The 27,539-nt window shown below is 34.8% G+C and overlaps 1 protein-coding gene across 1 annotated transcript; it reads right to left on the reverse strand.

The window, feature by feature from the left end:
• Positions 1-1,746: 1,746 nt before the first annotated feature.
• On the reverse strand, positions 1,747-4,866 carry LOC131148238 (uncharacterized mitochondrial protein AtMg00810-like). The gene is made up of 4 exons (XM_058097964.1): positions 4,835-4,866; positions 4,331-4,721; positions 2,939-2,991; positions 1,747-2,017 (listed from the first exon to the last, which is right to left on the reverse strand). The coding sequence occupies exons 1-4, from the start codon at positions 4,864-4,866 to the stop codon at positions 1,747-1,749; spliced, it is 747 nt and encodes a 248-aa protein (XP_057953947.1).
• Positions 4,867-27,539: the final 22,673 nt, after the last annotated feature.

Genomic DNA, 27,539 nt, shown 5'->3' on the forward strand with positions numbered 1-27,539 from the left:
GTCAATCACCCAACTGGTCTCATGATGTGCAACATTTATCATCTCATCATCATAAACAATGAGGAATTCTGCAGGAGTGGTAGTAGCAACTCTATCATTACCATCTTTGTCATCTCCATTCTTCATTCCCTTCCCTTTCTCATTCTTGTTTTTTCTCTTTAATTGCCTGTGATATTTCTTGATGTGTCCCTTTTTCCCGCAATGATGACACTCAACATTTGCAAACTTGTTGGACTTGCTTCTGCTGTTATCTCTGTTCTTCGAACCTTTGCTCTTACTTCTCCCCCTCTTTTCTGTAACCAAGATCTCTGACTGTGAAGAGGACCCTTGTGTTTTTCTTCTCGTCTCTTCATTTAGCAAACAGCTCTTGGCCATATCCATTGTGATTACACCTTCTAGAGCGAAGTTAGACAATGAAGTTCTGTGCGTCTCCCACGAGTCCGGTAATGAACCAAGCAACCACAACCCTTGTATCTCATCATCAAACTTAATACCCATTCCAGCCAACTGATTAATAATTCCTTGGAATGTATTCAGGTGATCAGATAAAGGAGTCCCATCTTGGTACCTCAAAGCCATCATTTGTTTACTCAGAAACAACTTATTATTTCCAGTCTTTCTAGCATATAACTGTTCAAGCTTATTCCATAGAGAACATGCATTTGTTTCTCCACTAATATGGTTCAAAACATTATCATCTACCCATTGCCTGATATACCCACACACCTGTCGATGTAACAAAGTCCATTCCACATCAGACTTTTTTTCTGGTTTTTCAGCACTAAATACCGGTAGGTAATAATCTTTTACATAAAGAAGATCCTCAATTTTTCCTTTCCATATGTGATAATTTAAACCATTGAGATTAATCATTCTACTAATATTTGCTTCCATAACTCAAACTACCAACCTGACAATCTGGAAACCGGGCTCTAATACCACTTTGTTGGGAGAGATATCACTAAACAACCACAGCGGAATAATTCTTCTCCCAATATGCAAGCAAATATAGTGTATCTCTACTTTTATTTGTGCTGGAAATAATAAGAAAAATAATCAATTACACCAAGCCACAAGAACACAAGTAGTTTTTTACGTGGAAAACTTCTCCAATGTGAGGAAGAAAAATCACGGGACCTAATCCAGTTAAAATCTCCACTATCAATCAAATAATGGGTACACAAAGTCTTCTTTAATTGTAATTAGAGGATACAAAAATCTCTCATCAAGATATCTACAATCTTGGCAAATACAAAGAGAATTAGAGAGAATATACCAAATTCGCGGTTACTGTTCATGGGCAAAAACCCCAATTCTTGACCTCCAAATCCCATCTCCACTGTTCAGATTGTAACTCCTTGAGTCGTGAACCTCTCCTCCAAATGGGTCATAAATGGGTCATATATTTATATATATGGGTCATAAATAATGATGCTACGATGACTCATACCAACCCATTTAACACGTGTAATGCACACAAACTAAGCTTACGGGCAAAACTTGGAGATCGTGCTCTATATGACTATTTACACTGATATTATTTTTCTATAGATACAAAATCGACTTTAAGAACAATAATCAGACTTCGCCTCAACTTATAATAAGTATATATATGTTTTTTCATTATTAATTTATTATAATTTTTCTTTCAATCATTTTTCCAAAAATGTACAATTTTTCCATCCAAACACTTTAGGATTTAATGTTCTCCATGTCGGCTCAAAGTTGTTCAGCTCAAAAATTAGCTCAATCTGGTTGGGGCATTGTAGGAATGAAATGTGGAAGCATGAATACTGGCAAGGTAAGGCAAGGCAGTATCTCATTTGTGCAGAGTGGTTTGTGTGGCCATTTAACCTTTTGGGGTTCCAAGAAAACTCTCCGCCCTGCTTGGGTTCCTACCGCACTGCTCTGCACTGCACCGTCTGAAAAGGAAACTAAAGCTGCGGACAGTGACGAGCTTACACGGACAGTCTGAGTTTCCTTGGTCGTTTCCAAAAGCACTTTAGAGCAGTCGCACCTTTAACACATAACAAGTTGAATAGAGAAAATAAAGAATACATGAGTAAATTGTGGTTGGTCAAAACTATATTGGTTCATTGGGATTAAGGATTTTATTTATAAAAAAAAAAAAGAAATTTATTTTGTGTTATATTATTTAAATTAAAATAATTATTTCAATTTTAATGATGTGTGAAATCAAAATTTTATTCTTTGATTTGGTTTATTTTTTAATTTCTTTCTCACTTTTTTTAACAGCTAAACATGAAAAATGAAGTTTTTTTTTTTTTTCCCCTTCATTTATTCAATATTTTTCAAGTTCCAAATATGATCTATGAATCAATTTAAAATTGAGAAAATACCAACTAGATATAATCACTATTCCTCCACAAAATAATTACAACCATTTTGATGGCTAAAAGATCAACAAGAGCTTTAATAAATCAATTGCCAACAAAGAGAAAGACTTATGAGAAACGGTCTCTTACATAGGATTTGGATATGCCAATTGTAAGAAGTCATGTTAATATTTGAAGTGATGTAAGTGAGAGGTAAAGGTAGTATGAGTCCCAATAATATGAGTCTTACATCACTTTTGTGGGTCCAATAATTAATATAATATTTTGTAATTTGTAAGTTTCAAATCTTATGTGGAGGAGTCATCTCTTGCAAGCAAATCAATGCCCGGATAAGAGGAACAGTCTGTCCCGAGTCAAACCTCCTACCCAAAAAGGAAACTCAAGGAGCACACACTTAAGTGTACGAGAACAAGCTTACACACAATTATGGAACAAGGAACTGCATTCCTTGTTTTCCTAATTCTTGGATCCAACTACTTTTATTTTATGGGATAATTTTTAAAGGTCATAACTAATCTTAAAGTTTTGCACTGCTGATTTACTAGTTTTTTACAATATTAGTTGGCATAGTCTAGAGGAACCGTTGAACAAAAGTTGCAGTCACTCTAAAGCAGTGTGAAACGAAGGAGTTCCCCTAATTCAAGAAAGGAACATCAATAATAGCCATTCCCCAAAGTTCTTGTCAAGAAGAGCTTTCCAACACTACACATATGCAAATGCACTACTTACACTTCTTTTCACTGTGAGGTGAGAACCAAGACAAACTATGGTTGATAGTAGATGTCAACATGTACAGGCCCAAGGGACTGGATGCCTCAACAGGTGGTGAGAGAGTGATAGAAATAGGATTTGATTTAAAATATGTGTTGTTAAGTCATCTAATTAACTACGTTACATCATAAATTAATAGGATTTGATTTACGTTAAACATGTCAAATCTAGGGCTATGTTTAAACACCAGAAATATACTAGTGCCCCCATCTCTTCCACTCAAAAATAACTCTACTGAATCATGGATAATCATTTATCGGGTTAGCTATTATTGCTATTTAATCTTACCTTTCCTTTTATTATTCGATTTGCTCGCAAAAGTCTGGTTAAATAGCGATCACCATCTCACCTTAAAAAAAAACCTAGTAGAGCACTGGTATGCTAATTTGGGGAATGCATTGTCACATTGATTAAATTATAAATAATTGATAGAGAAAAATTAAGATCAAAATGTTATTGTAGGCAAGAAAAACGATTAAACTTCAGATTTTACCTCTCCTCTCATACACACCTAGTAATCTGGTTGGGCGGTGAGGATCAATGTGCCCAGCGGTGCCTAAGCACTAGTGCGCTTCTTTGGAGAATCCATCATTAGATTATTTGTTAACAAAATGAAACAAGGAAACTAAGTTCATAGTTCAAATGCTATCCTAAGCAAGACGAGTGAGTATTAAATACCCATTCAAACCACCTTTTTTTTTTTTTTTTTTTTATAATTGGAAATTTCAATAAGCTACCATGAAAGAAAAACCTAAATCATAAATCAAATTGAATGATTCAAGGCAAATAAATTGAAACTATTTCAAGAAATAATATTTTATGTATAAAAAAAAACAATTTTATTTTTTATTTTGTGATTTTTTTAGTGATTTTAAATTTATATAAACATGCAGGGCTAGTGAATATATAGATACATAATCACTCAAATGTGAGATAATCCATCATAGAATCCCTAAAAATAAAGTTTTCAATTTGTTTTATTGGCAACAACAGTCTACTTTTTACTCTGCCAAGAGATAAGAGAGTCACCAAGTAGAAAAAGGAAACCAGTGGTAGACCAGCGAATAGTAGGGTCCCCTGCCCAAGATGCAAAGAACAACTGCATAGTAAACGGAACGAGGAGCCGACCTAAACTGGCTAACAAGGTGCACTGCATAGGCAATGTCTGGTCTAGCGACAGTGAGATAAATCAAGCTTCCAACAAGCTGTCGGTAATGAGTGGCATCGGGAAGGAGCTCCCCATCAGTAGGACGGAGTTTGATGTTGAGCTCCGGCAGACTATCAGCTATCTTACAATATATGAGACCAACACGTGTGAGAAGATCAGAAGCATACTTGGCTTGGGTCAAAGAGAAGCCATCAAAAGTAGGGGACACCTCTAAGTCGAAGAAGTAGCTAAGAGAACCGAGGTCTTTCATCTCAAACTGCTGACACAGAAACTGTTTGAGCTCATGAATACCAAAAGTATCATCACTAGTAATGATCATATCATCAACATAAAGTAGTAGAATAGTGATTCCAGTATCAATGTCATGAGTAAAAAGAGTTGAATCATAGGTGCTAGAAGCAAACTCAAGTTGTGCAACAGTGGAGCTGAACTTGGCAAACCAAGCACAGGGAGCTTGCTTAAGCCCATATAATGCACGTCGGAGATGATAGACCTTACCAGGAGGATGAGGATAGCCTGGAGGGGGTTGCATTTATACCTCCTTAGCCAAATCACCATGTAAGAAGGCATTCTTGACAACTATATGAAATAAAGGTCATCGTTGGGCAGAGGCAACAGCCAAAAGGGAGCGAACGGAGGTAATCAAGCAATAGGGGCAAATGTCTCCTCATAATCAATGTCATACTCCTGAGTAAAGCCCTTTGCCACTAAACAAGCTTTATGTCTTACTTCAGAACCGTTGGAGTTCATTTTGCTTTTATACACCCATTTGTTCCCAACTACAGTCTTTCTAGGAGGCAGGTCAAATAGGTCATAAGTATGCGTTTTGCGAAGTGCGTCAAGTTCTTCAGACATTACTTACTACCAAACAAAAATAGAACAAACTTCACAATAATTACGACACTCGTGAAGAGAGTCAAGAGTAGAAAAACAGTGGTAGTCACTAAGATAGGTAGGAGGTGCCCTTGTCCTACTAATACAGCGGACATCCAAATCAGAGGACTCAGGCGGAGTGGATGCGATGGCATGATCATCAGACGGTTTAGGTTTGTTGTAAAGACCCGAACCGGTAAAATAAGGAAATTAAATAAGAAATGGAAAAGGGGATTTCAACAGGATTCGTCAACGAAGTTCATGTTCTCATCGATGAAGGCCCTTCTGAGGTTTGTCGCTGAAATTCAAAGCTTCGTTGACGAAGAGATCCAGAACGAGCAAAAAATATCAGGCTTAGGGTTCGTCGACGAGACCCTTCTTTTGTTGATGAATGACCTTATGCGGTTCGTCGATGAAGGCATCATTTTTTCGACGAATTTGACCAAGTCAATGGGTCTATAAATAGATTTTCAATTGCTTCATGGTTAAGAAATCAAAATATCTCTCTCTCTCTCTAGAACCTGCACCCACACTCTCTTTCTCTTCGATATTTCTCCATTCATTGCCTGTTTTAACGATCGAAAATTACCATGGGGATCAGGGAGTGAATATCTAAGAGTTGAGTGGAGTGGATTCTTGATTTTGGGAAAAGCTAGGGTTCAATTTTCGAGCATCTCAGGTGTTTTTCAGGAAATAGGTGATGGGATTATATTATGTCAACTATGTTTATGAGTTCTAATAGATTGAAATGTTAAAACGGTTTTTAGATAAATAGTTACAATGTTTTCTAGGATTTTCGGGCTTAGGGTTCGTTTAACCGACTTTATTTTCAAAACCAACCGTTTATATCTAAATATGATATTTTTAAAATATAGTATTGGACTTTCTGAACGTTTTCACCGGTTGGAAAGTTGTTTTTTCAAACCATAGACTATTTTAAAAACCAACCAAAGACGGTAGAGTTGATTATCTCCATTTTTTGCGTATTTAACTATATATCTATATTTAGTAAAATAACAACTTGGAGATATTCATACCCCAGTTTTAGCAATAGTATTTATGTTTTCAAGCAAATGAGTTATGTATGAGTTATCAGATGAAAACTTGTGTAGCATGAGTATATTTTTAATTGACATTAAATGAGCATATTTTGTGTAATACTGAACTGTAACGGCTATAAGCCGAGATTTGAGATATGATGGCTATATACGAAGAGATGAGATGAGATGTGAAAGCTAAATGCCGAGTTTATGAAAGGCCGAGTTATTTTATCGAGCCAGTTATGACAGATATGATACACCAATTTTTACCCAATTAGTATCTAGCAGATGAGTTCACAGAAGTATGTGCAGATTATGATATATTACAGTTTTATTAAATGAATGATGATTATAGTTTTATATGATGTAAATTTCCATATATAATAGTAGAGCCCTATTATGGTGTTCTTATGGTTAAAGCACGGTACCATAGCTACATGTATATAGGGGTGCAACCACACGTCTCAGATAGAGTGTGGATGGGAAAGGTGACTAGTGGCCTAGGTAAAGTACTCCCCAAAAGGAGAGATTCTGGGGCCCCATTCGACGACGTATTCTGGATGACTTAGCCACCAGGCAGCCCTCGGGTACAAATTAAGTAGGCACCATCGTACTACTTTATGTTTGACTTAACATTAATCGGCCAGCTATTTGCTAGGTCGAGCCTCTGGGCCACACAACCCGCATAGGGGGAAGCATGTCGCATGTGTATGTGATGGCATGACAACGCTAGTCCTACAGACCATGTCGTATCTTCTATACATATATGGGCATATTTACTATAGAAAGGGGTATATTAAGCAAGCAGTATGTATTTTCATATTTACAGAGCAGTATAGATTTTAAAATGTCAATTAAATGTATTTAAATATTAGCAGTATATGTAAAGAAGAAATCTCATGCTAGCCACACACTGATAATAATATAATCCATCTTATTGAGAGGTGTCTCACCTTAGTATACAAATGTTGTTTTAGGTCCTTCAAGGGATTGAGCCTAGCATGTTGCCAGGTAAAGTTAGATAGTAGACATTCCTTGTAACGATTTCAAAATTATATCATTTTAAAATATATATATATATATATATATATATATATATATAAATTTCTCTAATATCCCTGCTATGGAAACTCAGGCCTCAAGAGCGCTGGGGTATTACTGTTTACAATATCATACCTATGCAGCGGAAACATAAATCACACAGCCATATATACCATACAATATCAAAACTCAGTATTTCCATCACATAGTCATAAAATACATCTCTCCCCAGTAAAATCTATCTCAAAAATACAAAATTCTACACAATTTTACTAGGGTAACCAAGAAATCTCTATCCGTGAGCCTGATATGCTCGCCTAACTGGCTCACCTGAAAAATGTTAGAATAATAAGGTGAGTCGACGCTCAGTAAGTGGAAATATGCTATTACTAGTGTGTGGCGACTAAGTTATATATATACTTTAAATAACATCTGAGCTATAATAAAATGATAAATATGTAAAGCATATCTTACATTTTTCGCAGTTTAAAACATAACTGTATCATCTATGTTTTTCTACTTTTCATACTACCAATATCATACTATATTCATCAAATACTGTAAAATTATATAGATATACATAACTGTGCTTTATCCCTGGAAATATGTATGTCATGATTTGACCCCTCATGATAGGATTGTGCGGTTAGGTGGGACTTAATCTGGTCGGCCCTCCAGATAAGTCACTATACTCTACACTACCTCAGCCCGGCCAAACTGTATACTCTCCTAGGCGCCGGACTGGCTACTACCTCGTCAAACTGGCCCCCTAAACTTAGCGAACTGGGGAGGTGCATACTCTCCAAGCACAGTTGACGGTGCCCACACACTATCTAAAATATGTGATTGCACTCTATCTTTATTAGCAACGGTACCGTACTCTGTATTCTGTATCTATATCTGTATCTGTCTACAATTTTTTCACAGGGATCTGATACTATATATATACATATATACTCTTTTACTATTTTTATCATGTTTCCCAAATAATTATAACACTATAACTCTGTACTGTAAATATTGTATATCTGAATCTGTAGCTTCTTGATGCTATACTATATAATCTGTCTGTATAATCTATATGTATACTTTATCTATATAATCTATCTGTATACTCTGAGTGTTATGGCATTTAGGAAAACATGGCATACTGTAAATACTGCATAAACTGATTTGTATAAAAACTATAATGTACTGATTCTGAACAAACATTTATAATAAATTGTTCTGAAATATAGTGTGATATACATCAATCTTTATCAGTAAATATTCTATAGTATGATATGTTGTAAAAAGTTATATAAGTTTTATATCAAAGAAATATCTACTCAGACCACACAAGTGTTGAAAACTCTTATTTTGTAAAAACTACATAATAACTGGTATACATGCACATTTTTAAAATTTCTATTAATATAATCAAATCTCCTAGCATAGCATATTTCCATTACCTAGTTTCTGAAAAAGCCCTCACTGAACTCTGGCCCTACACCCACAGGGTTATCCACTCAACACCCTGAAAACGACATCCCCCATAACAAAACATCAGTATTTTCCTGCATACAACATTTCCTATAACTACAGGGAAAACATATTCTAAATAAAACACCTTAGTCTGAATTTTGAATGAATTTCAAACCACCTCCACTGACGATTTGCTCTAGCAGACTTGCAGATAACTTCTCCAGGAGCATCGTGGTGGCTTCAGATCATCGATCCAGTAAGAAACGAAGCTGGGATCGAAGAGAGAAAAGGAGGGGTGCATTTTAGAGAGAGAGAGAGAGAGAGAGAGAGAGTAATTTACTCTGGAATTCTGTTAAAAATCCGAGTGTTCACTATTTATAGAGTTGAATTTGTCGACGAGACACGTCACCTCGTCGACGAGTCCTGAAGAAAGTTCGTCAACAAACCTTCTCTTCTCTTCGACGAATTTCAGACATCCAAAACCCCCTCTCAGTATCTTCTCATCAATGATACGTGCCTTCGTCGACGAGACACTTAAGAATCCTTGTCGACGAAACCCCTGTGTTCGTCGACGAGGTGCTGAAAAATTCCTCGGGTTATTACAGTCCTTGTCAGAGCTGGTGAGATTTTGTGCAGTATCTATCTCTTTTGGGGATTGTATATATAGCATATTATGTTTTCAATTATGTATGGATGTATATGGGAAATAGTTAGAGACTCTGGTAAGTATTAGATAATGTATGTATTTCCTCCATGCATGTTTATGTAGATTAATATGAAACACTTGTTTTCCCTTATTTGGGCGGGTTGTATATGTATGGTATCAAAGAGATATATGTTATGTATGTTTAGTAGCACTCTAGGCCCACCAAGTGGGTCGGGGCATTATAGTTGGTATCAGAGCTAACTAGGTTGTTAGGTCTTGTAGACTTGGTTAGACGAGATTAAGAGATCTTACCAAAGTATAGGTGTCAAAGTAAGACAAAGATAGGAATGGGTATGATAGGAATTTCTAGTTTCCTTCGTAAGCTTGGAGACAAAAATCCATTGGCGAACTTCTGTGTTTTTTCTGGATCAGTCGACGGGTTCATAAAATCATGGCAATCCATTAACGATTTTGTTTACAAGTGGAGAGGCAGAATTTGAGCTAGAATGAGAGTATCAAGTTAGCAGAGTATGTCGTTATTAGGGATGTTAATTCATTGAAATGAGTCTTATAATATTGTAGTTGTAGCAGATATGTTAGGTACTAAGATTCTAAACAATTTTCTCAATTGTCTCTTCAGGATGGAGTCCAGGGATAATACTACGAATGCTGGGGGCAGTAGTAGGGAGGGAGCTGCCCATGAGGTTGGTAGTGACTCTATAGTAGTGTTTCGAGACTTCGACCAACAGTTTATGGCAGAGGTTACACGGAATGCTAGGAGGCAGGACCATCCCACGACTGAGCTGGGAGGCTCTATTGATCTGTTTACCAGACTGAAGCCTCCTACCTTTGCAGGGAGTACAGACCCGATACGAGCAGAGAATTAGATTCGAGAGATCGAGAAGATATTGGCTATTTTGCATTGCACGGATGAGCAGAAGGTGCTCTATGCGACGTTCAAGTTGATAGGTGAAGCGAAGAGATGGTGAGAATCAGTGAAGATGCTAGAGGAGTAGAGGCCAGTACAGGTGGCGATGACATGGGGCCATTTCAGAGAGGTGTTCTTTGAGTGGCACTTTCCAGCCATTGTCAGGAATGCAAAGATGGAGGAGTTCATGGTCCTGACTCAAAGGCAGTAGAAAGTTCAGCAGTATGCTGCCAAATTCATGGAGTTGTCTCGCTTTGCTCTATTTATGGTATCGAATGAGGCGAGGAAAGCTTGGAAGTTTGATAGGGGTATGAGGAAGGAGATCCAGAAGCAGACAGTAATACTACAGATTTAGGACCTTGCTATGCCAGTGGATAAGGCCACCGTGGCAGAGGAGAGTCTGTAGGGGGATTCAGAGGTTTAGATTCTGAAGAAGAGGCCCGCACCTTCCAGGGGTGAAAAGCAAGCCACTTGGAAGAAATATGCTGGTGGCGGAGGCTAGCGGCGAGAGACTAGTGGTGGTACATCTCAGGGTACCACATTTTCCTTTGCTTGCCCTACTTGTGGCACACAAAATATAGGGAAGTGCATGATGGGTTTAGGTGTTTGCTACCGGTGTGGCAGACCAAGGCATATGGAACGTGAGTGCGGCACACCGAGGAGCAATGTACCCCTACAGTAGCCATCTCGAGGAAGTGCTCAGGCGCCACGTGATGGATATCAGAGGGGTACAACCCAGGCGCGGGTGTAATCCCTAACTCCTGGCGACACAGAGAACATAGGAGACGTGGTGACAGAAAATATTTGTATGTAGGAACTCAAGGAGGTCATACGAACGGCAAAGATCATGCTTCATATATATGGCATCTGAAGAAGCGAAAGAACAAAAACCTATTTGATATTGTATTTTCATTCATTTTTTACTTGGTCTGTAATATAATATGGTCTATAATAACTGCATCATATGCATGATAGGACTAAATGCTCAAGACCATAGATTGACCTTAGGGATCACCCTTCAGTCGACCGACACAAGATTTTTGAGACTAAGTACAAAGACCTTAGATAGACCCTAGGTCCTTACACAAAACACTTAAAATAATCCCCACTATCAACTATGTAATCGGGGGTGAACTTTAAATAATAAATAGGACCTAATCTTAAAAGTGTAAGGGTTTCGGGCGATTGAACTTGCACGTTGAAAATGCCTCGGTCGACCGAACATGGAAAACTCAACAGTGTTGACCTGTTTTCGGGTGACCGAATCGATTTGAACAAAGTATCTTTGGTCGACTTAACTTAAATCCTGACTTTTTCCAACATCCTCGGGCGCCCGAACTCCACTGTCATTTTGACCTCAGGCAGCCGAACTAAGAGGTTCAACAGACTGAACTTAGGTTCAAGCGACCGAACCTCGGACATTTTGAAAATCGCCTTGACCTCATCCGCCCGAACTTAACCCCAGGCACCTGAACTTCAAAAGTAGCTTTTCTATATGTGAGTGTTCGAGCAACTGAACCTATAGCTCGGTCGACCGAAACTCTCAGGTTGCATACTTTTTAACTGTGGTAATTAAGGAGTAAATGGGGTTAAAAAGTCATTAAATATTTTATAAAATTCCAAATAAGTCTCCAACGGTCAAAATTTTAAGGGTTCCTATATATATAGCATTTCATTTGACCTAATTAGCAACTTGATTAGCAAAAGTGATTATAATTTTTCCTCTCAAATTTTTCATACTCTTTTGCTATACTATTTTCATTCCAAGCTCATATTTGTGAAAACACTCATTCATACACTCTTATAAACATCTTTTGAGATTGAGTGTTGGTTTTATTTGTTCCCATCTCTTGTAAATCAGTTGCAAGATAGAAGGGAAGTGATTGTGGTTATTGCATACATTTTTACAAATCCTTCCTTTGGAAAATACTCTCTCATACGCATACATTTTGAAAAACCATTTTGAGAGTTCTTTCTTATTTGATCTTTCCCATAGTATTTAATAGATAAATATTTGATTGAGAAGATCCTGATTTTAGCTTGCTAGTCTTGGCATTCATATTGCAAGAATTGAAAGCTTGCATACACCATTTGATAAATCTATTGTAAGCTTAAACCCTAAAGTATCTGGTGTGATTGTATTTGATAAATTATCTATTTGATGCTTGATTAGGGTTTTTTTGTACTCTTGGATATTTGTTGAATACACTATCTTGAACTAATTTTTTCAAGATCTCACCTGAGCATTAAATCCATATCATCTATGAGTGCACATTTATTTGTACTGTATTGTGGTACATATATGCTTGTGTAGAAGTGCTTAAATTGTACACTAAATTTGAGTTGATTGATTGTATTCCAGGCGTGGGCCTGAAGAGGGAGACTTGCCTTGTGAAAAGTCCCAAATTGACTTTGACCCGGTTAGAAAAGTTAGGTGTACCATCCTAGTAAGGTGTTGTAAACGGTACCACTCCACTTGTTAAATGAGCTGTAGTGGAATCCTTATGCTTGTGAGTCAAGGCGAGGACATAGGCACAGTTGCCGAACCTCGATAACATATCTAGTGTTATCTCTCTTTACTTGCTTTGTTGTGCATGCTGGAATATTTTAATTGCGAAATTTAAATTTCAGCTACGTTTATTAGTTCATTTCATTATCTACTTTAGATTGACCCTAGGTTGTATAATATTGCTGCTGGATAATTGACCTAGGGGAGAAGAATTTTTAAATCTCCAATTCACCCCTCTATTAGGATTGCTCTAAAGTCAATAGGAAGGAACTGATGTATTAATATACCAGGAAAAAATCTTACAATGAGTACTTTCCCATTCATCAAGAGCCTCATCAAACTCCTCTATGGATTGCTTGTCAGTTTTTGTGGGCTTTTGTTTTGTTCCAATGAAAAAACGTTATAATCTCCGACCAATTAAAAAAATTGACATTTGATGGGCCCAAACATTGTAGTTGGAATCATTCAAAGCAATTTCTATAGGGTGAGCAACATCATTTAAAGAAGTCATAACAAAAAAAAAAAAAAATGATAATGCCAACCGATTTAGAGCAAAAGGAGGGCATCGATGGAATGAGCACGAAAAACTAGTCAAAGAAAACCAACTTTGCCGGAACTCCACTGGAAGTGGCGGCGGACAGTGGCGAGAAAATTGTTGGAAGGTCGCTGGAGATGACAGCGAGCGGTGGCGGATGCGGTGGTGTCTGGCCGCTGGTGATTGAGCTCGTGAGGCGTGCGATGTCGGATCAGAATGATTTTTGCACCAAGGGAAAAACTCTGGAGCAACAAAATCGAATTATGGTATTGGAATACTAGTAACGAGAGAGTGGCAAAACCAAAAGAAAGACACCAACTAGCGGTCAAGAACCAAACTTGGCTCTGATACCATGTTAAAACTAAGAGAAGAAAGAAAGAGTTGTAAATAACTTCTGTATTCTTGTATATATAAAACTGTACAAGGGTCGTCCTTTTATAAGTTAAGGAGACAAGCTCACAAAGGTAAGTCATTAATGACATTAATGTTAATTACACAAATCATACTCTAATTACACAAATCATGGAGATTGGTCAAACAATTTAATTAGGGAGATATGCTAACATAACAAAATTTGCCTAATGATAGAAATAAAAATAAAATTTAGTAATTAAAAAGTTACAAATATTTCTCATATTTTAATAATGAAAATAAATGTAAATGAATAAATTAATAATAATAATAATAATAATAATAATAATAATAAACATAGAAATAATATTAATAAGGTACAAAAAGCTCTATTTCTTTTATAAAAAAAAAAACTGATTTCTTAATTTATTTATTTTCTTTTGTTAGTTTTTATTGATAAAAACAAACATAACAATAACGAAATAAAAATCACAATAAAACATAATAAATAATAAATGATGTTAAAAAAAATAAGTATAGGAGAGGGAAAACACAATTCATTTTCTTCCTTCCACCTCGCTGGCTAAATTTGAAACACATACACGCGCATTGACATATACACAGCCATCTTGGGAGAGAGAGAGAGAGAGAGAGAGAGAGAGAGAGAGAGAGAGAGAGAGAGAGAGAGAGAGAGAGAGATTACAAAATATTAAGGTATTTATTAACAACTTGCCATTGAAAATTCAAAAGATTAGAACACACATTACTAAAATTCAGCCTCAGTTAAAAATGACTCAATTTTCTTAAGACATTAAGGTCCTATTTGGAACTTAAAAAATATTAGGAAAAAGAAAAAAAATTATTAAGTCATCCTCATTTTCATGTTTGGTTATCAAGAAAAATAAGAAAGAAAATGAAAAACACATCAAATTTATAAACAAAATTTTGATTTTACACATCGCTAAAGTTAATTTTTTCATAATTTTTAATCATATTAAAACAAACTTTTATTTTTAATAATATCTAATAGAGATAAAAAAATATAAAGGAAAATAAGTTTACTCTTTATCTCCTTTCCTTTCTCCATATAAAATCCTTAATTTAAACAGACCGTAAGGGAAGTATAGAAGCTAAATAGTAGAGTTAATATATTAAATGTTTTTTTAGTGTCAAAATCGTCTTCTAAACCTAAATAGTTAAATTATCACATGTTTTGCATACTTATTTACTAGAAAAAAGAATGAGAAATGCTAAATAGTACAAGCGTCCGCACTATTTTATGCAACCAACTGTGATATACGGAGGAGTTGGGTAGTCGAATATTTTTCTAAAAAAATGTGTCTTACTTCATCATGCAATTCTATACGTACTCTAATTATACAAACAAAATGTTCATTAACTATGTAAATTAAGAGTTTAACTTCTCATAATAAAGACAAATCATAAAACAAAAGAGGAGGATTAAACCCAATGCCTTAAATTTGTAAGCAAGATTTCAAAATTGTTCGACTTGTTGGATAATTTTGCATTAGTGGCAATAAAATTATCTCTTTTTTTTCTTTCTAAATATGACATAATAAATGCATAGTTCTTAATTATAGACAAATATAGAACATTAAAATTAGAATTTACCTTTAAAGGAAGAAATTTTATCTCTCTTTCTAAATATAATCCAAAAAAAAAAAATCTCCCTAACATCTTATTCACAGCCAAACATAGTCTTAAAATTAAAATTTACCTCCAATAAATGAAGGAATTTATGTGCCTAGAAATGCACCAAAAACCATTTTTGGACAGATTAAATTTCTTTCACATAGGAAAGGAGAAGTCAATTCCCATTTGGCCCTATGCCCAGAAAAAAAAAACAAATAGAGAAGACTCCAAATCATGTAGGGAGGCAAATATCTAGCAGTGAATGGTCAATAAGAAGCGGGAGGGGGTAATATTGGAAATTCAATTTTTTCACTTGCAAATCCAACCGGTCCCCTCTTCCCCTACTCTCGTTGACGTGGCTATTTCAAAACCATACACGCGTAAGACTATGATTGCCTCGTGAAGCAAAGATCCGCACGTAAAACTGAGAGGACCTCATTTACCCTATTTAATTGCCAAAATACCCCTATCACTGTCTCTCAGTCTCCACCCTCAAATCTAGAAGAAAATCTCTATTTACTAAACTACCCTTCATTTTTTTCCTTCCACTCATTTTTGTTGGGATAAGATCAAATTAATTAACTTGTAAGGAAACTAGCAATCAAGACACATAAAGTTTGTCCCATATTGTATCGCCGAGATCATGCGTTAACTACTAACAACAAACTCGGCATCCTCTACCGTTACACAAAAAGCACTAAAGGAGATGGTAGCGATGATAGGTGATGACACTGGTGACGAGCAACAGTAGTGGCTTCAAAGGGTGCACTTCAAATTAATTTATTAATTAAAAAATATTAAATATTTATTTAAAACATTGATTGACATAAATGTTAACTAAATTATTTAAATATTTAAATATTAATTACAAAACATATGAAGGGTCGTGATAAGTTTTGAATTTGAACGATGGTAGGATTTCAAAAATTGGGAAGGTGGTTTTTTGAACTTTAAAAAAAAAAAAATTAAATTGCCAAATTACTTATACACTTATGATATATAAATATTTTTAATATAAAAATAACTTGTAAATTCAAAAAAATATTAAGAAGGATGATTGAATTAGGAAAATGATCGAAAATTGTTTATGAAGTTTTTTAATTAATAGTAGAAATTATCAAAGTAATTTAACAATCATGTATTATTTTTTTGTTATGAATTTAATATATTAATTACATGTTGATATGTAATTATATATGATTATAATAAGTTTATATATTACTTTTATAAAAGTTAATATCTAAAAACCTCTTCATTTATTTCTAAATATAATTAATTAAATAGTGCTTATAACTTTTACCATTTTTTTCCAATTCATTATTTATTATTTTAATAATTTTTTAATTTTTTAAAAGTGATTTTAACTGGCATTAAATGGAGGTCTCATAAAAAATAATAGTATGCTAAATGTTACACACTTGCCTCCGTAAAGATGACCTATTTCGGACATAATTAAGGCACCCGTGGCCTAAGACGACAATATTGTTTTCCTCTTTTAGCCAAAAGAAAGTCATTATTATATTTGAAAAAATAAAAACACTTACAATAATGAAACAAGGAAACAAGATTCCTTCTTCTTTTGTTTTGTAGTTACTTAAACATGCATCTTTAATAAACAAATTAGAAAAAAGTTTTGACTTCTTCTTGCACTAGGATGCCAGCACACTTATTCCTTGCTCTAGCTAGTCGTCTCCTTAGAAAAAAAAAAGTTATGTTAGTGTTTATTTTATTTTATCTTTTTAAAGAAAGATAATAGCATTTTCATTCATGCACCAAATAATCCATCCCAAGAATGGAAAAGAGAGTATTTTTACGAAGGACAAAGATTAAAGGGGGAAGAATATGGAAATCTTCCTTACTTTGCTTTGGAACTTGAGCTAAGAAATGAGTTATATCATTTCTCTCTCTTCTAACAAAAAAAAAAGAAAACATAACTTGGATTGTCCTTTGTTGATTTACAAACATGTTGTTAGATTACCAATTTACCTAAAAAGCTTATGACATTAGGTTGTGGGCCAACAAGGTGATGGGGATCAACAGCCCTTATCCCATTCCTTCGTCGACATGGTGACACGTGGACGACCTCTAGATATCTACTTCAATTTGTAACTTTTCTGTTAGGTACACACAAATTATCTTGAAGACTTTCGGTACGAGAAGACCTCAGTTGATATGTTGTAGCAAATCTGAGTTCAAGACCCATGTGAGCCCCACGTCGCCATATGGGCCTCATACGACTCCATTGGGCCCCACACGGCTTGGGCCTCCTTTTGACTCTTTTGTTTTGTATTTAATGTGTAATATTGCTAACAACTTGCTTACATGTGAGAGTGTTAGTAAGTTGTGTAGGATTTATTTTATTAGTAAGTTGTGAGAACTACTTTTGTATTTTCCCATGTGCGTTTTCCCATGCTATGTCCCCCCATGCTAGCTAATCTAGTTAATGTCTTATCCCATGCTAGCTTTATATATTCCATTGTAAGAACTAAATTAGAAGCTAAGTATGAATATTGAATATATTGAAAGGAATTTCCTTTGAAGCTTGTTAAAGTTTGTCTGATCATTGTGATTGAGTAGTGAGAGGCTACGCACTTTTTCCAAAGATTAGGTGGTGAGAGACCACTGTCTACCCAACAACATCATCACCATATTTTCTCTCTCATCCACATCACTTTTATATACGTAGAACAACTCCCTTCTTCATTGTGTTCAAAGCTTGTTCCAAGGATATTTACGATGTGATATGAGTTTGTGGTGCATCAAACCAAGTCATCCAATGATATTGTTCTTTTCTTAACCCTTAATTGGTTGAAAACTCTTATTTGAATCCCTATAGTCCTAGCTTAAAAATAGCCTTTGAATTCTTGCATTTTCTTCAAAACCCGTAGGAGTTCAAGCGACTAAAGTCGTTGGTTCAGTCAGCTAAACTGCTATTGCCTCCCAAGAATACTGTTTAAAAAATTCTTTAGCCGACTGAGGTCCTTGGCTTAGTCAACCGAACCCGCTACTGCCACCAATAAATTCTGCTTTTAAATTCTTTAGGCGACTGAAGTTGCCCAGAACCTTTACAACTCAATAGTTTTACACTTACTTTTGTCAATAATGGGAATATTGCTATGCTAACATAGTCTTTATGTTCTTAACTATTTCAAATAGCATCTTTACAACATATAACTTGATTCCTTTGTGAAAAAACAATTGAAATTGAATTTCCGAACAAATTATACACCTTTTCAAAAGCCTGTAAACATGTGAAACATAGCCTACTTTATATTGTTTACGTTTGAGTTGATATAATTCTTGATGTATGTGTTGATTTGAGGGTTATCAGTAGGACTAGGCCACCCAATCCCATCCTACATCATCTTGGTATCAGAGTCTAGGTTTAGTTAGGCAAACCCTCAAAGTCCACTGCCCTTAGCCGAATTAGCCTCCCTAAAAATTCCCTTCCTTAGTCGTAAGTGTCTTGCCCTTTGTGTTGTTATGTTTTAATGGCAACTCGAGCTAGGAACCTTTATCATGGTCGTAAGGCTGATATAAACCGTGATACCCTTTTAGATGACCTTCAAGCCTAAGTTCAAGTCTTAACTCAAGACTTAACTCATGCCATTGCCAGAATAGAGAGGCTGGAAGTTGTTTTAGTTCCTGACCCGCCTCCAGAAAATTCAGGACAACCTTGTGAGGTTGGTAATGAAATTGCTTCCCACTACCCTAGGGAAACAAACATTCATCTAAGAGAAAGGATACCACCTCTAGAACGACTTCTCGTTCATCCCCCACTAAGACCAAATGCTCCCAAAAGATTCTAGCGTCATGAACCTTATGTTCCATATAGGAATAAAGAGGATTATGATGAAGAGGAATTCCAACCAAGGAGACCATATCGTAAGGAGAATCATGATCCAGAAACGGATGTAATGAAGAGAGTAAAAATTTAAGCCCCTACATATGATGGTCAAATGGATCTAAATTTTTTTCAAGATTGGTTAGCAGAAATGGATTCATACTTTGATTGGTATAAGATGCATAAACCACACCGAGTGAGGTTTGTAAAGATGAGATTAACTGGGCAAGCTAAGCTTCATTGGGTAAATGTCGAAAGCCAAAAAGGTCGCCTAGGTCATAGACCCATAGAACATTGGGAATTGATGAAAGAAAGGCTGATAGAAAAATATGTCCTAATTTCTTATAAGAAACATCGCATGGATCAGCTTTATAGCCTTAGACAAGGTAGTATGAGTGTGACCGAGTATATGAGCAACTTTGATGAACTTTCTATTAGATGTGGGGTAGAAGAAAGCATTTGCCTACAAATTTCTCGCTTTAAGATTGGCTTGAAACCTCAACTTAGGAAAGAGTTGTTTCCCCCATCACATTGACTCCCTTGAGCATGCCTTTAACCTAGCACATGACTATGAATAGATGAGTAAAGCTCAAATGGGTAGGAAATTTGGAAACACATCCAATGAAACTTACCAAAGAAAAGCCACATTTTATGAGAAGACTAGGCCTACCAATACATGTCAAGTCACTTCAAGAGGTAGCAATCCCACCGTCCAACAGCCATCGGACAAAGGAAAAGCACCCATGAATGGGACCTCTAAACAAATTTCTAAGAATGATGTATGCTAAACGTGTCATAAAAAGGGCCACTTTGCTAAGCAATGTCCCACTAGGAATTTAGAGATTGAAAGAGAGGACAAAAAAGAAGAATCGAGAGAGAAACTCCCCTATATTCCCAAGGAAGTAGCAAGTGAGGATGAATTGTCCATTGAAGAAAATGAAAATTCTACTTTAAATGTCATGCAATGTATCATGGTGACCCCTTAAGAACAAGAGGATTGACACCGCACTTCTATTTTTCATACTTATATCAAGTGCGGAAATAAAAGCTGCAAGATGATCATCGATGGAGGAAATTGTATGAATGTGATTTCAAAATTAGCTTCAGAAAAATTGGGTTTAAAAATTGAAGCCTATCCCACTCCATACAAAGTTGCTTGGGTAAATTCCACAACCATGCCCGTAAGTCACATGTGCTTAGTCCCTATCAAGTTTGTGGACTATGAAGACGAAATTTGGTGTGACATCCTTCCCATGGATGTTGCCCATATTTTATTAAGAAAACCTTGGCTATATGATATTGATGTATCATACAATGGTTGAGCCAACACCTATACTTTTAGGTGCAATGGAAAGAAGATTGTCTTAAGTCTTCTAGAGCGTAAGAAGGACAAACAAGACAAGAAAAAAAAAAAAAACATGAAAATAAGAGAGAAGGTTGGAACTTCTTTGCATGTTCTAAGCAAGAAGCAATTTGAGCAAGAGAGTAAGGAGACACAGGTTGTCTGTGTCGTGGTAACCAAGGAAAATGACTCCTTTACTCTTAAACATGAAACGCCACCTGAAGTGTCACCTATACTTGCTAAATTTGATGATGTTATCTCTGAACCTCCAAATGATACCTCCAATGAGAGATCTTCAGCATGCTATAGATCTTGTTCCAGGATCATCTTTACCTAATTTGCCTCACTATAAGATGAATCCTAAAGAACATGAGGAACTGAAGAGGCAAGTTGATGAGTTAAGAGTAAGGGATTTATTCAAGAAAGCATGAGCCCATGTGCATGTCATGCCCATTATCTTTGTCGATGAGAAGATACTGAGAGCCTAAAATTCAAGCCATTAAGGGGTCATCGACGAACTCATTATCTTTGTTGACAAACACCTTTCTATGACTCATCGACGAGTACACGTGTCTCATCGATGAAGCCACGTGGCAGCAGTCTATGTATATGTTAAGAATCAAATTTTCAGCAAAGATTTCATTTCTCTCTTCAATCTCTCTCTCTCTCTCTCTCTCTCTCTCTCTCTCTCTCTCTCTCTCTCTCTCTCTAATTCGGCTCTCCCTCCTTCTCTCTTTAGATCTAGCACCGTTTTTCCCCGTTTCAACGATCGAAAGTTACCACGATGATCCCGAGGAGAATCTCTACAACTTAGCCGGAGCGGATTGCTAATTTGGGGTGCTTTGGCACCATCCTAAAATCAGGGTAAGTAAGTTATTTTAAGGTTTATGCAGATATTTGGAATACGTGAATTCAGGAAAGGGTTTAGATGGTAACATATCGGGGTTTGAGTTGCTTAAATTGGCATTAATGTAATTTCAGGATTTGGAGTTCTGAACGCTGCAGACATGATTTAGGGTTTTTCTACAGGCTTATTAGGAAACAGGTAAGGAAATAGATTAAGTTAGGTATTTTCAGAAATTTTATTTATGAATTAATATAGTTTTTGGGAATACTAGTATTGAATAGAGAAAACATATTTTATAGCATGTTATAGTATAATATGGAGTATAACTCACTCGTGTGGCATGAGTATAAGTTTAATGTAAATACAATATGTCAGAATATGTTATTATCTCATTAACAAGTATGATTTTACAATAATTTTTAGAAAGATCATAAATAGTATAGAAGTTAAGATATTTATAGTATATTTGATATGAGAGCCGGCGCAGATGTCGTGTAATGATAGCCGGCGCAGATGCCGTGTAATGATAACTGGCGTAGATGTCATGTAATGATAGCCGGCGCAGGTGCCGAGATCAGTTTTAATATGATAGTTTATTCATAAATTATGAAATGACAACTTTTATTCAGAAATATGTAAAAGACAGATTTTATTTCAAAAATATAAAAATGTAAGTTATGAACAGAAATATATTATGTGAAATGTATTATATAGTAACAGAACCTGGATGGTTACGTATGTTATGAGCACAGTACCATTGCTAGCTAGCCAGATCGGAGAGAAGGATACCCACTGTGTGCCGACCTATTAGAGGTTTGATAGAGAGTAGGATGAGCGGGCCAAATTAGTGTATAGCCGATAGTGCAACCACACTATTCAGGAGGTTTGGGTCGGAGGCCGATTAGCCTCGAAATGTAGGCGGTGTGCAAGATACCCTCTGTGTACTGACCTGTTAGAGGTTTGATGGAGAATAAGATGGGCAGGCCAGGATGGGTGGGCAATCGTGCGTAGTTATGTCATGTTTGACTTAACCTAGTAGGCCAGCTAGCTTTAAGTCCAGCCTACGGGCCACACAACCCGAGTCATGCGGGGTTAATTCATGATATGCAGTTGTACATCCAAGATAAGATTTTAGTAATATACAAATTTAATAGATGATTTAAATGATATGAAAATTCATTATGTTATAGTAATTTTATGTTTAAAAAGTACAGATTTTCATGCATTATCAGTTACAACTTAAAAATATATTATAGTTATATAATTTGCATTATATGTTTATAATATGATAAAACTCATGTTGTCACACACTGATATTAGTCTATTTCCTATACTGAGAGGTGTCTCATCCCAGTATTACAAATATTTTAGGAAACCCCGATAGACAAGTGGACCGAGCTCTGTGATATAGGAGTTCGTTGGTATTACCTTAGTTGCAGCGTAAGTACTAGAGGTCGTGGTTGAGTGGATTTTTGAGATATATGTGTATATGTAGAAATAGTGAAACTCTAGTATTGTATATAAGTTAAGTATATTATAGTTTCCACTGCTTAGATGACATGTATGTATAAACAGGTAATTTTCCGGTATCTATGGGTCTAGGTTGACTTTGACTTCGTTTTATGGTATTGGAGTATTAATAGTATGTGGAATATATATAGCAGAAATTTAGGGTCGTTAGATAAGAGCTCAAAACAGATCTTTGATGTACATCTATGGTGATTGGGAATTCTCTAATTTCTCCATTTATAGTCCTCACACTAGTCATTACACCATCTTACATATCCTTAATGACATCAATATACCCACTACATACACTTTTTTTTTCTAAAACCCAACATAGAATTTCCCTAAGTATCCTATCTTATGCTTTCTCTAAGTCAATAAATACCATATGCGAGTCCATTTTCTTTTCTCTAAACTTTTTCATTAAACTTCTTAAAAGATGTATAACTTCTATGGTAGATCTCCCAGGCATAAAACCAAATTGATTTTCGAAGACCTTGGTTTCTAACGTTAATATTTGTTCAACTACTATTTCCCATAGTTTCATCGAATGACTCATAAGTTTAATTCCATGATAGTTATTACAATTTTGAATATCTCTATTTTTGTACATAGGTATTAAATTGATTTTCCTGAATTCATTAGACATTTTCTTAATTTTTTATAATTGTATTAAATATATTAGTTAAATATAATTCTATTATTACCTAAGCATTTCCAAACTTCAATTGAGATGTTATCCAGTCCTATAGCTTTCCCATTTTTCATCTTTTTTAGTGCAAACTTAACTTCCTTAACTCTAATTTTGTGAATAAATCTCATATTTTTAGTCTTTTCCTCATTTGTCAAATCTAAGTTTAAGTCTTCTATTTGGTATTCATTAAACAACTTACTAAAGTAATTTCGCCATCTGTCTTTGATGGTCGTCCTTTACCAAGACAATATCATTCTCACTTTATATACATTTTACATTTCCTAAGTTCTTACTCTTCCTTTCTCTAACTTTAGTGACTTTAAATATATCTCTTTCCCCTTCTTTTGTATCTAATCTATCATACAAACTATTAAATGATTTGTGTTTAGTTCCACTAATGACATTTTTTGTATCTTTTCTCGCCTCCTTATACTTTTCAAAGTTAACCTTGTTTCAACATTTTTACCACATTTCATATCAAATTCTTTTTGTCTTTACGACTTTTTTGACATCTTTATCCCACCACAAACTTTCTTTACTATTCGAGAATCTTCCCCTTGATTCACTTAAAATATCTTTTGCTATTTTTTAATAGAGGTAGCTAGTCTACTTCAAAGAGTATTTGTATCTATCCATCTTTTAAGTCCAATCCCCCATCTTTGATGATTTTATCTTTAAATTTTATTATATTTTCTCCCTTTAGGTTCCACCACCTAGTTCTTTTACACTGATTAATTTTATCATTTTTTTTTATTTTTTAATACATATATCTTACACCAAGACTCTATGTTATGTGATTAGACTTTCACCTAGAATGACTTTATAGTTTTTGCATGACAAATGATCTACCCTCCTAGTTAAAAAAAAAAACAAAAATCTATTTGACTTCTATTTTGTCCACTTTTAAAAGTTATTAAGTGTTCTTTTCTCTTCTTAAAGCAAGTATTCATTATACTAAAATCATATAACATAGCAAAATCAAAGATCATCTCCCCAGACTCATTTTTATCTCCAAATCTATGTCTTCTATGTATCCTTTCATAACTTTATTATCCTGTCCAATGTGTCCATTCAAATCTCCTCCTATAAATATTTTCTCAGTCCTTGGTATGACTTATATAATGCTACCCATATCTTCCCAAAATTGTTTCTAAAGGTTTTTTACTAAACTGGCTTGAGGAGCATAAAAACTAATTATATTTATTATCGCTTGTCCTAATACCATCTTGATTTTTATAATTTTATCTCCTACTCTGTTTACAACAACATCGCTATCTTTTAAGTTTTTGTCTATAATAATTCCTACTCCATTCTTATGTTTTTCTGTTTCTAGTGTACCAATGTTTAAATCCTGATTTGTCAATTTCTCTAGCATTCTCCCCCACCCACTTAGTTTCTTAAAGGCAAATGATATTAATTCTTTTTCTAATCATTGTGTCCACAATTTTCATGCTTTTACCTATAAGAGTCCATATATTCCAAGTTGCTAATCTAATCTTAGTTTCCTGAACTAATTTTTTTACCTGCCCACGTCCAGAATGATACATGAATTCTCGCATATTTGACACCATACTCGGCATCGACACGACGCGTGGCTTCGGGGTGACAAATTAACCCACCATCGCCCACTTTTCGCTACACCCAGTATAAGTGCAACGTGTCACTTGTAGGAGACACTCGAACAAATATTCGGTAAAGATTCATATCATAGTGATCAGATAAATTTTATGCTAGTTGTTAGCTTACCTAATGCAACCCTCCTTTACCCGGGCTTGGGACTGACCGTATGTGAAAAAATTAGGATATTAAGTGCATTATAGGCGGAGTTTTGGGTAAAATATATTATAAAATTATATTAATTTCTTAAAACTCTTATGAATTTAAATCCAAAAAACTAAATTCATGTTTTCAAATATAATATCAAGATTACATTTGATCTATAAATTGTATATTCCTAATAATAAAATAAAATAAGATGAAAATATAATAAAATTTATATAAGAAATAATATTTTAGAAAAAAAAAAAGTCATTCCTACTAAGTTTGTGCTATTTCATCTTATATAAAATAAGATCAAAATAGATATTTTTGTGATAAAATTTACAAATAATTATTACTTGTCCATGTTATGGATTCATATTTTTTTTTTAAACATTTTCATTTTCTTTATAATTACAATGTGTGTGTGTGTGTGTGTGTGTGTTTTTTTTTTTTTTTTTTTTTAATATATGAGCTATCAAATCATTATAATGTTATTGTACTAAGAGTAAACTCTCCAACAACAACAATAAAATCAACCCTTAAGTCCTACTAGATGGGGTCAGCTTTATGAATCCTTTATGCCAATTTATGCGAAGAGTAGACTTTTCAAAAATGAAATATTACCTAAGGCCTCTTAAAAATGTGAATTGGAGATTCTTTGACTCCTATATTTGATGTATTTTACAAATTTTTTTTTTTTTAGAAAAAAACATTAATCTTGCAAAATAATTTTTTTAATAATTTAAATTTCTATAAAAAGGATTGCATATTTTTGCACATAAATTTTTAAATGAAAAATTCTTTAAGTTAAATGCAATATAAAAAAATATGAACATTAATGTTGTTGTGTTGTATAAAATCTATTGTGTTTCTAGACTCTAGGGTTATGATTATGAGCATGAATTTAAGGTGTTGAATTTAAATTTATATGAATTTAGGTAGGATTTAATATAATTTTGCACTATATTTTGATCCAACTCACATAAATGCAAATCCAAAATTTAAATTTCCGCCTTCCAAATACTATTAAGGGTACATTTCAAAGGTTAAAATTTACAAATTCCATGCAAGATGCATTAAGTAGTTTAGTGTAAAACAAATAAAAAAATAAAAAAATAAGAAATAATTTACTTTCCATTACAAATTTTCTTTGCCTGAATTAAAGGACTCAAATGTCTAAACGACAAGTTGGGCATTAGTAGGGGTGACAAAACGGGTTAACGGGTTGAGTTTGAGTGAGTGGTAAAATGGGTAGGAGTTAAACAGGTTCGATTGATTCATTTATTAACGGGTGACTAATATATAAATTCAAATCCGTTTGTTTAATAAGTGGGTCATCTATGGGTAACCCGTTTAACAAATAATATATTTATTTAGAAATTTTTTAAACAATTCATAGAAAATGACATAATTTTTTTTTTTTAAACACTTCTTCAGCCCTTGCTGGTCTTCAGATGAATTGGACCTCTGCTCCTTCGAAGATCGAAAAAGAATCAAGGATTTAGGTAGATCGCACTTCGGCCTAGACTCGAGAGGCCAATCTTTGTTTTCGATACTTCTAAATCTTAATTAAAATTTAAGATTTAGAAACTGTTCATGATCCCTATAGCCTTGCTAGAGATCCCATTGTCCGGGTGAACCTGTTTTAGCGCCTTGAAGATGTAGATCTTGTAGGTCTCCACGCTCTTTTGCATCTTCCTATTGATCACTAGAGGCACCCTCCTTCTATAGCTTCTCATCTTTTGGCTTCTTCTCTGCTGGAGATTTCTCTATTGCAACGTTTCTTCTCCTCTACTAAGTTTTTTGACACCGAAATCTTCTCGGTTGACTTCTTCTCCGCCTTTAGTGCCATGGGAAGCCTTAGAGAGAGAGAGAGAGAGAGAGAGAGAGAGAGAGGAACGAAGTTATTGTCATTGATTGTTGAAGAACCCTAACCATCATAATGGAAGAAGAAAACTGACAAAATTGTGAATCTGTGATTTGTGAAGAAGAAGATTGCAAACTAGCAAAACGGAACATTCATAGCTCTGACAAGAAAGAAGATCTACGAATGGATCTACAATCTTCCATAACTTCGTAGCTATATAACTTTTGTAGCTCCGTAGCTTTGCGATCTACAATCTGCGAATGGCCAATGGAATAGAAATGAGTTGGTTAAGTTATATATATATAAATATATATATATATATATATATATATATATATATAT

Source organism: Malania oleifera, chromosome 2 (assembly GCF_029873635.1).
Source record: "Malania oleifera isolate guangnan ecotype guangnan chromosome 2, ASM2987363v1, whole genome shotgun sequence".
NCBI lineage: Eukaryota > Viridiplantae > Streptophyta > Magnoliopsida > Santalales > Ximeniaceae > Malania > Malania oleifera.